Genomic DNA, 15,140 nt, shown 5'->3' on the forward strand with positions numbered 1-15,140 from the left:
CTCTAAAAATCCTGAAGCCTGGCTCTCACTCCCAGAAAGATCCTGATGTCTTTGCTTGGGAAAAAATGGGGAATTTTGATATTTCCTGGTAATACTCTCCCAAGCCACTGGTGGCACTCTCTCTGAAACATTGAAAATATGTCTTTATTCTCTGTAGGAGTAGAGCCCATTATCATAGGAGGCTTTTATTGTTTTAGTAAGTGCTATAGCAACTTATAGGTATATAGAACACTGTTTTCATAAGTGATAACCTGGAATTCTTTGTTTTAATGTAACATGCTTTAGATATAATTTTTTTTCTTTCCTCTTCTTTTCTTTCTCTTTTTCTTTAAAAACAAAACACTGGTAGCTTTGAAGAGTGCTACTGATGAAGCCTTACCAAAGGACATGTCTGAGGATTCAGGTAGGAGAAAACCAATTTAATATATTTTAAATGTAATTATTTCTAAAAAAAAACAAGCAAACCAAAAAACAGCTTTGTAGTTTCAGTGAGAAGACTGGCACATTTGTGATTTTATATATATATATATATATATATATATATATATTTCTTTCCAAATATTTGTTGTGTGTTTTATTCTAAGGAAACCTTTTGGTTTCTTTTTCACTCCTTCGCTCTTCTCAGGTATGAGAAGAGGGTGATTTCTTTGTAAGTTCTAAATATAGTTTTCACTGAAAGGATCCCTCCGTTTGAATTGAGGGTCTCATTGTCACTAAGTGTAAAGTTGAGAAGGCTTTAATTTGAGAAGATTTTGGTAAGCCATTGTGGTTTCTCTGTAGAGTAAGGAGCTGATGGAGTGGATCAATGGGAGGCTCATAGGTGAAACTTTCCATTTCCAAAATAAAAATCTCAAATATTTTCATTATACTTCACCACCAGGAAAACAGGTAAATGTGCTTATACATGGAGTAGATTCCATGGAGAAAAATAAAAGTAGTGTTTGCCCAGGTTTTTGGAGAGTCAGGACTGTGTCTGTGGACCATGGAGATGGCCGGGCCTGTGTGCTCAGCTTTCTCGATGGAGCTGTCATTGAACCAAGATGAACCTAGTTTAGAACTACTGGCTAGGCGTGTTTGTAGTTCTGGTTATAGGGACACGAAAGAAGTTGCTCATTTCTTGTTTATTGTTTTCTCTTTTAATATTTAATAATTAAATCATGTTTGTTTCAGTTAGCTAGGTATCATCCAGGCTTTATTTGTTAAAGTTAGAGCAAAGGAACCAATATTTATCGAGGCTTAGTAGTGTATTTCCGAAACACCAAGTTCATTTAAGGTTTAAAAGAAAGAGGTATAGAGATAGAGAAAGGAATGGGGAGCAGGGGAGAGGAGAAGAGGGAGATGGAGGAAGAGAGAATGAATATGAAGGAGAATATATGATTGATTACAGTGATGAGGCCTAAGAATCTGTATTTTAGGCAACCCCCGGAGGATTCTGATGTTCAGCCTATTTGGGGAACCACTACCTCTCAAAAACAATGTTAAGAAATAGGAAATTAAGATTGTAAATCAACTGTGACTCCAAAAATGGTAGGAATTTTCAAGCTGTGTTTTGGTTTTTGGAACTGATTCAAGTTCCTTCATCATGGGGGAAATGCTCTATTTGCATAGGACAATCACCTGACATAGGTTCCTTCCAACTCTAATTGTTGGAAATGAAGTGAATACGTCCCAGTTTTTGTAAACTTCGTGTTATGGTATTAATAAAAGCTATTTAAATTTGGAAAGTTAAATTGTGCTTCTCCAATAACCTTTTTGGCTTATAACTCTTCCTGTTTATTTCCGTGAGCATGCCCCATGTTCTCTGGGGCGGGAGTTTTAGATGTCATTTTCAACATTTAATAGGGCATGGCATCCATCACCAGTCAGAGCCTATCAGGGTATGTGTGCCACAGTATGTAAAGTATATCTGAATTTGTTTCACATTCTGCCTGGGAGCATGCTGTGTGGTTTCTGATTTGTTCTTTGCTGCCCTTTCTGGAGTGGTTTTGAGGGAATACCTCATCTGAAAGCTTATTTAATACCCGGGGAACATTTGGATTCTTAGTGAAAGACAGGAGTTTTAAGATGGTGGTTTCTAATTCTGGAGGCTTTCCATACCATGTTAGCAGTTCACCTTGGTTGAGTTGCTGTCTTCTGGAGAATTAAACTTTAGGCTTGCCTTCCTGTCCTGTTTCTGTTTCCTGGAAAGGTGATGTGCCTGGGGTGTTCTAGGAAATTCTCACTCTTCTTCTCTCTGCGAAGCTCAGTGAGAAGCTATGATTTGCCCGTGGTCTTCTGCCTGAATTCTGACACAACCTGCCCTCACCATTTTTGCAGATGTTCACATGCTCCAAATGCTGAGTCCGACTTTCAGGGGCTTGGAAGCTGATGGAAGACTTAACTAGAATTGTGTTCTCCAGCTTTTTCTGATCTGGAACATGTTGGGACTTACCAGCCCTGCCTGGGATCTCATTTCCCACTTCTGCCCTTCCTTCTGCAGAGGGTGGTGATAACCATGATAATAGTAATGGCAGTGAAGAGAATGTTGTGGCTTATAGGTGGGATGGGACTGTATCATCAGGGAGTTGGGTATTCCTTGATATGTAATTTTTCTCATAGGCTCTTACCCTTTTAATTGCTGAGTGTGTGTATAGTAGTAGAATCTGATGGATTTCTTAGCTAATGCCACATTCCAGCCTAATTCACCAGGCCACTCTGCACCACGGCCATTTTTTTTGTGTGTCTCCACATCATGCCAAGGGTGTCAGACCTGCTTGTCCTTAAACTGTAGCCTTCAGCCTGCTGTTGGTGTTTCTCGCAGTTGCCACCCTGATGGTCTTAAGCAGCAGAGCACTTCTCTCCTTCCATTCCCTGCACCCACCTGTATCTCCTTTGCTGTCTTAGAAAAAACTAAATTTTGAAACCAAATTTCTAAGCTTAAAAATTAAGGACACTGTACAAGAGTAATATTTTGCAATTCTAGAACACATTTAGTTTTTAAAGTGCTTTCACCTTCTTATCTCTCCGTGTGAGAAAGGGGCCTCATTTTTATTCTCTTCATTCTGTAGGTGAGGAGACTGAAGTTCAGAGAAATCACAGCTAGTGAATGTTGCAGCCAGGAGGAGTTGGCCTAGTCTCTAACCCTCAGCCACCCCCCTCACCCCATCTGTCTGCCTGTCTATCACCAACAGGATTCCTGCTCCTTCCACACCCATCCACACCCCAGCATAAAGACAGATAGTGGCAGTGGACAAAGGAATTAACAAGTTATCATGGTCTGGTTTGGTGAATAGTCTTTTAACATGACCTAGACTTCTCTGACTCACACATTTCTGGGAAGCAGTGGGGCCTGAGAGAAGCGGATCAGAGCCAGCCATGGTGAATGGAATCCCACTGTCTGCCCAGCTCCTGGAAAGCTTGCTGGGCTGGAGGAGAGTTTCTCTTGGGCCACTATCCTTTGCTGCCCAGGGGCCTGGAGGAGGGGAGGTGGTTGTCTGTCCTCGGGCAGGTGCCACTGTGGGTGCACGAGACCCAGCAAGGCAGGTTCACACTGCTTGGCCTCCCATGCTTCTCGGGGCTCTGGCAGCCTTCCGGTGGTTTATAGTCAAAAGGTGGCTGTATTCTCACTCCGAGAAGCCAGGGTGCTTTGGTCGGGAGAAATGCATGTCTTCTGCAGCTGACCATAGTGAAGGGAATGTGTGTTCCTAGTTTGCTTTGTACCTTGATAGCATCTCAGTTCCCCATTTCTGCCCTGCTTATCTAACCTAAGGAGTTTAAGGGCTCCTTGGTAGCTCAGTGGTAAAGAATCTTCCTGCAATGCAATTGACATGGGTCCAATATCTGGATTGGGAAGATCTCCTGGAGAAGGAAATGGCTACCCACTCCAATAGTCTTGCCTGGAGAATCCTATAGACAGAGGAGTCTGGTGGGCTATGGTCCATGGGGTCGCAAAGAGTCAGACATGACTGAGTGACTAACACTTTCACTTAATGATCGTCAGAAATCCAGCATGCTTCCCACCAAGGAAGGTTTTTATCTTTGGAGTAATGTAAAAGAGGATGACATCATGCAATGAAACATGTTCTTTCTCATTATTCCCAACAACTTACGATGGGAAAGTAGGCTTCATGTGTGTTGGTAGTGAGCAAGCTAGTTTATGATATAAATTGGTGAAGGAAAAGTTGTCTGGTTGACAAAATATATTCCATAATACTCTCTGTATAATTTGAGACACAATAATATTTTCTTATGGAAAAAACTGCATAGTTCATTTCAGCTTAATTATGGGAGCTTTGATTTCTTGTGGTCATGCTGTCCTGGTGGTGTATTTTAAGAAAACCTTAAAAATATATAGCCTGATAGATTTCTTCTTAGAATTCAGGGAAGACTGGTTCAAAATCTGTTATTATTTAATACTTGACTATCATGAGAGACCAAGAAACCCTCAAGTCTGAACCCATCATTGTATAAATAGATAACCTCTTGAGGGAGTTGTCTTTTTAGACTGGAATTTCTTCATTAGCCAGCTTCGATTTAAGAATGGCTTTGTGGCTAGTGCTCTGATGAAAGGAAAAATATGTTACTTTTTCCTTCCTGTTAATTGTGCCTTTAGCTTTAGAAATAAAATTATGAAATCACAAAAATGTGGAAGTGGTCAAGTTTTCCACAGGGATGTTTGTACCTCACGTTTACTGTTGATGTGTTCTATACTAGCCCAGGTGCTGCTTATAAACCTGTTTAACTGCAGACATGAAACCCAAGCAAACAGCAAATAATCTTTGTTTCAGCCACTCCTAAGGATTCCAACAGTCTCAAAGCAAGACCAAGATCCAGGTAGTGTTTGTTTAAATTTCTGCTTTAATGCCCTTTGTGCCCTCTTCCTGACTAGAAGTAAATCTCCCAACGAAAAACCTAACCCATGATCTCCTTTCCCTTCAGTTTGACACTTAGCCTGTAGGTGACTTCACTTGTCTCTAGGGGCCTGACTGGAGCCCACAGTGCTGCTGGGGAGGCTCTTAGTTTCTGTGTTTACTGGTGCCGGAAGAGGGGCTGCAGCTCTTTGGCAAGCTGACATGAAGAAGGGGGCTGTGTGACATGACCCAGTTGCTGCAGGATGATAACGAATAGTGGGAAAGTACCTTTGGAAAGAGGGAAATATGGTTAAAAGGTAACTAACACTGAAATTTCCTGTCATGACAAGGTGAACACCAAAAAAATAAGAAGTCTGGGTATAAAATCTAGAGTAGGGAATGAAAATGCTCTGGCAATTTCAGTAAGGCTCAAAACTGCAGGTAAGCAGTGTTTGTGGACTGTTTCATCCTGTTAGAGTCTCTTCTCAGCTTCTTAATCGCTGAGTCAGGAGAGGCTAGGAGCAAAGGGAGAGCCATCAGATAGTAGATAGGAGGAGTGAAGAGGAATACAGAGATGCTGATAGAACTCCTAGGACCTCAAGGAGGGGACATGGTATTGAGATTATTGTTCACCAGTAGACTGCAGTGGGAGATGGGATGCTGCTTGTGTGTTTTCCAAGTTTTGCTTTGGCTCTCAATGACTTTTTTCCCTCCTTTGGCTACTAGATGTGTTCCTGAGAAGGTGAATTTAAATATGATCATATTTTGTATGCTTGAAATACTGCCATTTAAGGAACTCTGGTCTCCTTGTAAGTCAAATAATTACACCTTAGTTTACTTTTTATATCTGGAATTTCCAAGTTAGAGTTTTGTTTCCTTGTTTATAGAAGATACAGATACCTATGTTCATATTTGTTAAAGCAAATATGTACAAGTAATAGATACTTTAGTTCATATTTGTTAAAACAACAGGTACAGTAATTTTTGGTAGAAAAAAAGGTATAGTCCCTATTTCTCTCTATGGCCACCACATTTACTCATCCTGTTTTTAAAGGATGAATGGATCTTTTACAAATTACTCTGTCCTGGCTCTAGGATGTAGGAGTAGTAACATTTGTCTGCCTTCATAGTAGACAAATACTTCTCTGAATGTCAGAAATCAACCCTCATAGTTTTTTTTTTATTCTGCTAGCTTCCTCTCTGTCTCTCAAAGCAAGTGAAATGACAAAAACCACAATCACACATTCTATTATTAATATTTCTGCCTAAATTTTATATATGATTCTTTTAGGGATTGTCCTCTTGGTTTAATTTGGATGTTGTTATTTTCACTACACCCAACTGGGTCTTTACTGAGACCATGAGAAGCAAATTATTTGAATCCTAATCCTCCTCTTTAGAATAACAAAACTTTTTAGAAGTGTAAGGGGAAGGGAAATCACCTTTCTAATACTACTACATTCATTATCTTGTTGAGTCCCTGCAGATTTATATTTTAATTGGCTGTATTCATAGTTTTATAGTATCACTTATTGAATATTCATTTACCTTTCTGTATAAAAATATAAATATACAGGTTATATATGGAAGTAAAATAAAATAAGATACGTAGTATGAGATTGTATGTTCAAGTATATATATATGTGTGTATATATACCTGCACACGATTTATACATGCCACATTATATTTTCTTTCTTGAGTAAAAAATGTCACTAGAGCTATATCTGGCATATAAAGTTCTTTCTAGCTAGGGTCCCTAATTTCCTTATTTAATCAGGAGTTCCCATTTGAAAACTTTGTTGCCCTTTTCTGTGGATTTTTTTATTCTGGTTGAAAGGATCAGAGCACTCTTCCTGTTAGTTCTTGCCTGCCTTTGCCTTGCGTGTCTTGCAAGCTGTGTTACAAGGATCACTGCAAGAGCATATCACATGTCATTATGGTGGCTTTATTGAAGATTGCAACGTTGCATGATGAACAAAACTCTGGACTACCACATAGAAACCTTGAGGAAGTTATTCAGGAAAATAAGAACTTGCTATGTCAAAACTAGCTTTACCAAGAACTGAAGTTGCTTAAGAGTAATGAATAGATTCTAATTTCCTGAGTGCTACTGTAGTAGCTAAATATCAAGGCAATTTCCTGAGGCTAATTTGTCTCTAGGACACATCTCTGACTCAAAGGTCATTTTCTTCTTTGGCATGAAGTTAGCTCAGAAGCTGAATAGAACAGACATAAGATGTATATATGCACTTCTTAGAAAACCATATTGGGAACTCACTGACATAGTCTTCAGCAATAGACTAATGTACTTAGCTGAACTAATTTAGAAGATAAGCAGGATTCTAATAGTCTACCTGCTCCTATACAAAGGTTTCTTCCCTGGCTCATAGACAGTGTCGAAGCATTTAAAAAATGGAATGTAGAAACTGAGATTGAAGTTTGAATGAAATGTATTTAAGTTGCTAATTTACCCAGTTCCTTTTTCATTAAATGCCATTAATTGGAATTATAATCTCAGAAATTGCCTAGTTAGCTCCTGCCTTGTTATAGATTGAGTGAGAGAGAAGGTTGAGGATGCTTTTGCTTTGAAATTTCCCCCAAACCTGTGTTTCTCATGATAAGACACCGAAGGCCCCTCAATCTGATTGATGTATGTTTTCCTTTCCTGAATTTCATTTGTGGCATATTCTGTTGAACATTTGATTCTTCTTCTCTGCTTATCTGTCCCAGTTCCATATGTGCCTGTTATCACATTTACATGTAAACAGGAGTCAAGTTCTGTGGTCAGTTAATACCATGAAGCCCTTCTATTAAAATATGGATGTACCTAACCAGATGCATTGACATATTATTGTTATTAACAATTCCAATCAAAATGGATTTGAATTTACAGAAAGTGTTTCCTCTTGGGTAAGTTTAGGTCTAAGGTGTAATAAAAGCAAAGAGGTTAAAAAAGGTTGTGACTCGGGTGGGGATTGGGTGCTTGTTGCAGCTGGTGTGGCATTGAGAGGGAAGCAGGGACATGGCCTCTCTGGGAGCTCCACAGGCCTTGGTGGTCACTTAGACTTTTGTGGGTATTTTCTGTTTCAGCCCAACTTCAGAGAGTGAAGCTTTGCTGTTTCCCTTCTGACCTTCCCTTATTTTGCTGCAGATCTTACTCTAGCACCTCCATAGAAGAGGCCATGAAAAGGGGCGAGGACCCTCCCACCCCGCCACCGCGGCCACAGAAAACCCATTCCAGAGCCTCCTCCTTGGATCTGAATAAAGTCTTCCAGCCCAGTGTGCCAGGTGAAGTGCCCTTCTGCACGCCAGCCCTTCCCTTTCCTGTTGGAGTGAGTGGATGGGTGTCACCACAGAGGTCCCTATGGGTCCATAGAATGAGCAGACCAGGCCCAATTGGCCTTCACGTGGCTGGGGTGTCCTTAGGTAGGAAGGCCCTTCTAGGCACATAGATAGTGTGTGTCTGGAGCCTTGCCCACATTCATGATGGACCAGGAATTACAGAATTCTGTACCCAGAGGATGAAAATGCTTCATCCCCAGACAGCCCACTGAATGTTTGGCCAGGGTCTTGTTCTTTGCATCATGGTAATTTGTGTCCAGGATTGCCATCTGTTGTTTCCTCAGATGCTTATGCTGTTCTATGAAAGGTCTCAGTGATTATTGCCTGGCCAGAATTTTCTGCATTTTATCCTTTTGGTGAAGATCCTGTGTCCTCCAAGTGTTAATACTAAGGGGGTCTCTGCTTTCTAAGTGACCGATGATTAGGTGTTTGGTGTAGGTGTCTAAGGCAAATGCTTCTTCAGGTCGGCTGCTCTGGAGCTTCTGGGGATGGAACTTGCTCAAGTCAGCTGCTGTACAGCTGGGACAGGGGGGTTGGGGTTGTATTCGCTCCCCTGGCACCCTGTGAAAAGGGGCTGTCCTCCTGGGGAGACTGTGGAAGCACAGATGGGAGCCATAGCTTGAAGGGAGCGAAGGTGCTAGCATACAGGGCTATCCAGAGTGTTATTTTGGGGGCCACAAGGGCCTTTCCATTGACTACTGCAGGCAAGCTATAAATGCAATAATTTCCTGGAACTTTTTTCTATATCTATATGCATTTTAAATTAACCTCAGATGCTAGTGATTTGCAGGTGGTTATCCATTCGACTAAAGCAAGAAAAGACTCTCCTTGGCTCACACGTTAGCATGATCCCTATGTCCCGACAGAGCTCAGCATGTTTTATTTATTCTAATAAAGTACTCTCCTCACAGAAAAGTTACAGATTGTTTTTTAATATACTAGAATCTGGAACTCTCTATGAAATTTGATTCTCTGCCATGAGTTCATCAGATAAAAATTTGTCTTGAATTTTCCCCCATACTTTGATCCAAATTCTGGCATAATTTCATAGTAACTGGTATTTGGGGTGGGAGTAGGCACAGATGATGATGCTATAAAAATTTCACATGGCTCTGGTGGATAAAGACCTAGAAGATTTTTCTATGGATGCAGGATTATTAAAACAATCTGGGAAGCCATACATTTTCCTTGAGAGGAGAGAGGCTTGAAACATGCCCCCTCCTTCAGGCTATGTCTTTCCGCATGAGGAGTGCCAGCTGTGCTGGAGAATGGACGGGCCATGGCCTTTATGACGTGGCACCCTAGAGTGGGAGAGAGAACACTGAATTTGGAGTCTAGCCCAGCTACTTATCAACTATTTGATTTTTAGCAAGTGGCTTAATCTTTTCTGTATCTCAGATTCCTAATCTGGGAAACAGGGCCAACCCTCCAGAGAATTAATGGGATGTTGAGATAATAGACGTCATCCAAGTAGTGCCATGTTCAGGCCCTAGACTCTCAATCCTACCAAAGCCCAATGGGGAGAGAGGGTCTGAGGAAGGTCCCTGACTCCCTGCCCCCGGTGGGACAGTTGTGTGACTCATTCTCCATAGTGCCTGGGATGGCTCGCAGAAAGATCAAGCCTCGGTGGCCTGTGGCAGTCACCTGTTCATTAACAACTTCTCTGGGCCCACTGCCCTGCTTCCCTGTTGTGCTTGCCCCGTGCCTACATCAAATGCCTGCTCCTGAGAATTTACACAGGTTCTTTTTACATCTCTGATGTTGATACAACTTCAAGTGAAAAGCATTTTGGTTTGATAAATGCCAAAGACTAGTTAGATGGGTGACATCTGTATTTGTAAATTAATTCCATTATCTTTCTAGTACAGTGTACACAAATGAAATTTTAATGGGCAGTTTAAATTGATCACACGAGGATCATTTCTGTAGTATGACAAGCAGGGGACACCATTGCACCTACTTAATTTGTTTGCATGTGTGTTAATTCTCACAGGAAAGAACAAAGGTCTGTCTCAACTCTGTGGAATTTTAGTATATTCCCTATTGCTAGAAATTACTTACTAAAATTTCTGACAGTCTAGGAAAACACAGGATAGAGTCTAAACCAGTTACCATAGCGCCCTTAGTGAGAACTGCGGTTCCCTTCTAGTCACCCTCTGCTGCATTTGTCTTTATGTATCACTCTAGCTAAGCTTGGTCACACAGTGTTTGCTGTCATGTATCGTGAGCTTCCTCATCAACCCTCTTTCAACTTTTGTTTCTTTGTGCCTGTGTGATGCGGATGTATGGCAGTGGCAGTGGGTTGCACCGCATGGGGGTTTCTCTCTCCCTGTCTGCCCCTACCCCCTGCCTCCTCCTTGTCTCTTCCTCACACCCACTTCGTGTGTACTCTCCTCACACCTTTCTCATGGGGTCCTTTGTGAGCCTCTTCCTTTCCCCGCAGTGTTTACTCCTGTTCCCCTCTCCTCCCCTCCCCTTTTAGTTTCTGTCCTCCCCTCACCTCTTCAAAGGTTGTGGGCCTCTCTTTCCCAGGCTCCCCCCATCCTCTCACTACCCTCATGTCATAAACATGGCGGAGGTTATTAATGACTTGGTAGCTATATCTTTGTTTCCTTGTGTACTTACTTTCTTTGGCTGAAATCGGAGATGCTGACTCAAAATACCTTTGAAGTGTAAATAAACATTGCCAAACTGTGCTGTCAGAAACTTATACCTATCAACCTACCCCACCTGTAACATTGTCTGGGAATGTGTCCTCACACCCTTACTAGCACTGGCTAATGTTCATCTTTTTAATCGTTACCTATTTAATGGGCAAATGTCTGCATTTCCTTGATTCCTAGTGAAGCCAAACATCTTTGCATATCATTATCAGGCATTAATATTTATTCTTTTGTGAATTGCTATGTGGAGGCACACTTAGCTTCAGGTATTCCTGCTCTGTACCTAACCACAGAGACCACAGTGTCTCCTCTTCATTTTTCCTATGAGATTCTGGGCCTGTTTTAATCTCAGACACTTGGGAATGTGAAGATGACCCTGGGGAAGCTAAGCTAATTTGCTCCTTCATGGGGTGCATATCCTCCCAGACCCCATCTTTTGGATAACTTTATCACTTAAGACAGACTCTACCTAGACCATGCTATTTATAACAATAGAAGAATAAGAAAAAGTAAAGAAGATAGGGAGAGATAGTGTACCTCTTGAGAAATCTGTTTGCAGGTCAGGAAGCAACAGTTAGAACTGGACATGGAAAACAGGCTGCTTCCAAATAGGGAAAGGAGTATGTCAAGGCTGTAGATTGTCACCCTGCTTATTTAACTTATATGCAGAGTACATCATGAGAAATGCTGGGCTAGAGGAAGCACAAGCTAGAATCAGGGTTGCTGGGAGAAATATCAATAACCTCAGATATGCAGATGACACCACCCTCATGGCAGAAAGTGAAGAAGTAAAAGAGCCTCCTGATGAAAGTGAGAAAGGAGAGTGAAAAGGTTGGCTTAAAGCTCAACATTCAGAAAACGAAGATCATGGCATCTGGTTCCATCACTTCATGGCAAACAGATGGGGAAACAGTGACAGACTTTATTTTCTTGGGCTCCAAAATCACTGCAGATGGTGACTGCAGCCATGAAATTAAAAGATGCTTGCTCCTTGGAAGAAAAGTTATGACCAACCTAGACAGCATATTAAAAAGCAGAGACATTACTTTGCCAACAAAGGTCCATCTAGTCAGGGCTATGGTTTTTCCAGTGGTCATGTATGGATGTGAGAGTTAGACTATAAAGAAAGCTGAGCGCCGAAGAATTGATGCTTTTGAACTGTGGTGTTGGAGAAGACTCTTGAGAGTCCCTTGGACTGCAAGGAGATCCAACCAGACCATCCTAAAGGAAATCAGTCCTGGATATTCATTGGAAGGATTGATGCTGAGGCTGACACTCCAGTACTTTGGGTACCTGATGTGAAGAGCTGACTCATTGGAAAAGACACTGATGCTGGGAAAGACTGAAGGCAGGAGGATAAGGGGACGACAGAGGATGAGATGGTTGGATGGCATCACTGACTCAATGGACATGAGTTTGAGTAAACTCCTGGAGTTGGCAATGGACAGGGAGGCCTGGCATGCTGCAGTCCATGGGGTCACAAAGAGGTTGGACGCGACTGAGTGACTGAACTGAACTGAGTGTGCAATGAAATAAGATGTAAACTTGAGTTGAAAGGGACATATACAATGAAGCCAGTTTTTTAAAAATGAGAATCACAGGACTGTGAAAAACACAGTGAATGAGGATAAGTTGCTGAGTCAGAGTAGCCTAGAGTGTAGTGATAGTGTGGAGAAGAAAGAGGATGGAGAGAAGATGCAAAGAAGCAAGCATGAGAGCAGGAAATGAAGGAAAAGGTGAGATGGTTGTTGTATAGGAGTGATGATGTTTATACAGAGGGTGAAGCAAATAGGATAAGAGCCTGTAGAGACCAAGGGGAGGAAAGTCTGCAGACTTGGTTTACAATTCTTGGGAAGGAAGGAATAACTCGGAAGTGGGTGGTATTAATGCCTTCAAATTTATGATGATAGGTAACATGATATAGAAAATAATGAAGGACTGATTTAGATTGTGAGTTTATAGAAACGAATGAGCTCAACTCTGGCCACAGGTGACAGTTGGCATTAATTTGGTGTCTGTGAAGAGGATGTGAATATGTGTTTTATAGGATTCTGGCTGTCATAGAGCTCCAGATAGATAGGTGCTGGCATTATACCTAAAATGTGTGTTTTCATAGGAAGAAATTGACATAATAGGGTCCCTGTGTGGAAAAGGGAACTCATCTTTGTCACAGCTGTTCCAGGCCTTGGATCCACCCTTTTGCTGTCCCATGCAGCTGCTCTGTTAGGAAAAAAAAATGTATAAGATGATCTAAGGAAGTGATGAGGCAAGTGTACAAAATCTAGAGGCAGTCAAACCCTGGACTTCCTCAGTGAGGTTTAGATATTATAGCTCTATACTTAGAGCCGTGAAACATATGTCATTGTTGTTCAGTCGCTCAGTTGTGTCCGACTCTGCAACCCCATGGACTGCAGAACGCCAGGCTTCCCTGTCCTTCACCATCTCCAAGAGCTTGCTCAAACTCATGTCCGTTGAGTCGGTGATGCCATCCAACCATATCATGCTCTGTTGTCCCCTTCTCCTCTTACCTTCAATCTTTCCCAGCATCAGGGTCTTTTCTAATGAGTCGGCTCTTCACATCAGATGCCCAAAGTATTGGAGCATCAGCCTCAGCATCAGTCCTTCCAATGAACACCCAGGACTGATCTCCTCTAGGATGGACTGGTTGGATCTCCGTGTAGTCCAAGGGACTCTCAAGAGTCTTCTCCAACACCACAGTTCAAAAGCATCAATTCTTTGGTGCTCAGCCTTCTTTATGGTCCAACTCTCACATCTGTACATGACTACTGGAAAAAGCATAGCTTTGACTATACCAACCTTTGTCAGCAAAGTAATATCTCTGCTTTTTAAATATGCTGTCTAGGTTGGTCATAGCTTTTCTTCCAAGGAGCAAGCATCTTTTAATTTCTTGGCTGCAGCCACCATCTGCAGTGATTTTGGAGCCCAAGAAAATGAAGTCTCTCCCTGTTTCCACTGTTTCCCCATCTATTTGCATGAAGTGATGGGACTAGATGCCATAAATTTAGTTTCTTGAATGTTGAATTTTAAGCCAGTTTTTTCACTCTCCTGTTTCACCTTCATCAAGAGGCTCTTTAGTTCCTCTTCGCTTTCTGCCATATAACATATAATATTACTGATATTCCTATAAGAAAAATCAACACAGTGAAGATAATACTTTAGACTTTAACTTCCTTTTCCTCACTGAAGCAGTTGTTTTCATAAGGTTTTTACCCCCTTCATGAAAGGGTTTCTTTTGTGACTGTGAGGGGTGAAAAGGCCCCTCCTCCCACTCTTGACACTGTCCTACCTCCTCCAAAGTCTTGGGTTTGCAGCCTGAGGTTGCCATAGTGACAGTCAGCTGCTTCAGTGCCACATATAGCACTGTTTCAGCCACTGAACCTCCACTGACAGGAGCAGCAGAAATTGTGGGGGGAGATGTAGCTATCCTTTTAGAGCTTCAAACCAGGAACCTTCATCATGTCCACACAAATCTAAGTGGAAAACTTAGTCCCTTGGATAGTGTTAGCTGCCAGGCAGTGCAAAATGAAGTCCCTGGCAGGGCCATAACTTCCCAGTGCCACGCTGCTTACTTTAAGAGAGATCGGGTGTTGGTGGACAGCTCTTTCCACCACATCCTGTATGGCCAAGGACATTGAGAGCCACATGTTAAAACCATTACCTTGGCCATCAAAAACCAAGGTTGGTATCTGCCCATGGGTAGCTAATGTCCTCTCTCTGCTTTAGACATACTGATAATAAAAGTTCATTCCATTGTTAAGAAATTACCATGGACTATACAATCCACGGAATTCTCCAGGCCAGAATACTGAAGTGGGTAGCCTTTCCCTTCTCCAGGGGATCTTCCCAACCCAGAGATTGAACCCAGGTCTTCCGCATTGCAGGCGGATTGTTTACCAGCTGAGCCACAAGGGAAGGCCAAGAATACTGGAGTGGGTAGCCTATCCCTTCTCCAGCGGATCTTCTTGACCCAGGAATTGAACTGGGATCTCCTGCATTGCAGGCAGATTCTTTACCAACTGAGCTATCAGGGAAGCCCCAAGGTTACATGTATTTCCAGTATATATTACAATCATGGGCTTCCCTGGTGACTCAGATGGTAAAGAATTGCTTACAATGCAGGAGACCTGGGTTCGATTTCTGGGTCAGGAAGATCCCGTGGAGAAAGGAATGGCAACCCACTCCAGTATTATTGCCTTGAGAATCCCATGGACAGAGGAGCCTGGTGAGCTATAACCCATGGGATCACAAAGAGTTGGACATGACTGATTGACTAACACTTTCACT

General features: G+C 42.0%; 1 protein-coding gene across 2 annotated transcripts in view; it reads left to right on the top strand.

Annotated features, from left to right (window-relative positions):
* Positions 1-15,140, top strand: part of REPS2 (RALBP1 associated Eps domain containing 2) — a 238,584-nt gene that overhangs the window by 134,547 nt on the left and 88,897 nt on the right. For both annotated transcript variants that reach the window (XM_025275803.2, XM_025275804.2), the window contains exons 11-13: positions 350-403; positions 4,767-4,812; positions 7,982-8,118. In XM_025275803.2, the coding sequence (XP_025131588.1) occupies positions 350-403; positions 4,767-4,812; positions 7,982-8,118 (237 nt within the window). The remainder of the gene's footprint in view (positions 1-349; positions 404-4,766; positions 4,813-7,981; positions 8,119-15,140) is intronic.

Source organism: Bubalus bubalis, chromosome X, assembly GCF_019923935.1.
Source record: "Bubalus bubalis isolate 160015118507 breed Murrah chromosome X, NDDB_SH_1, whole genome shotgun sequence".
Lineage (NCBI taxonomy): Eukaryota > Metazoa > Chordata > Mammalia > Artiodactyla > Bovidae > Bubalus > Bubalus bubalis.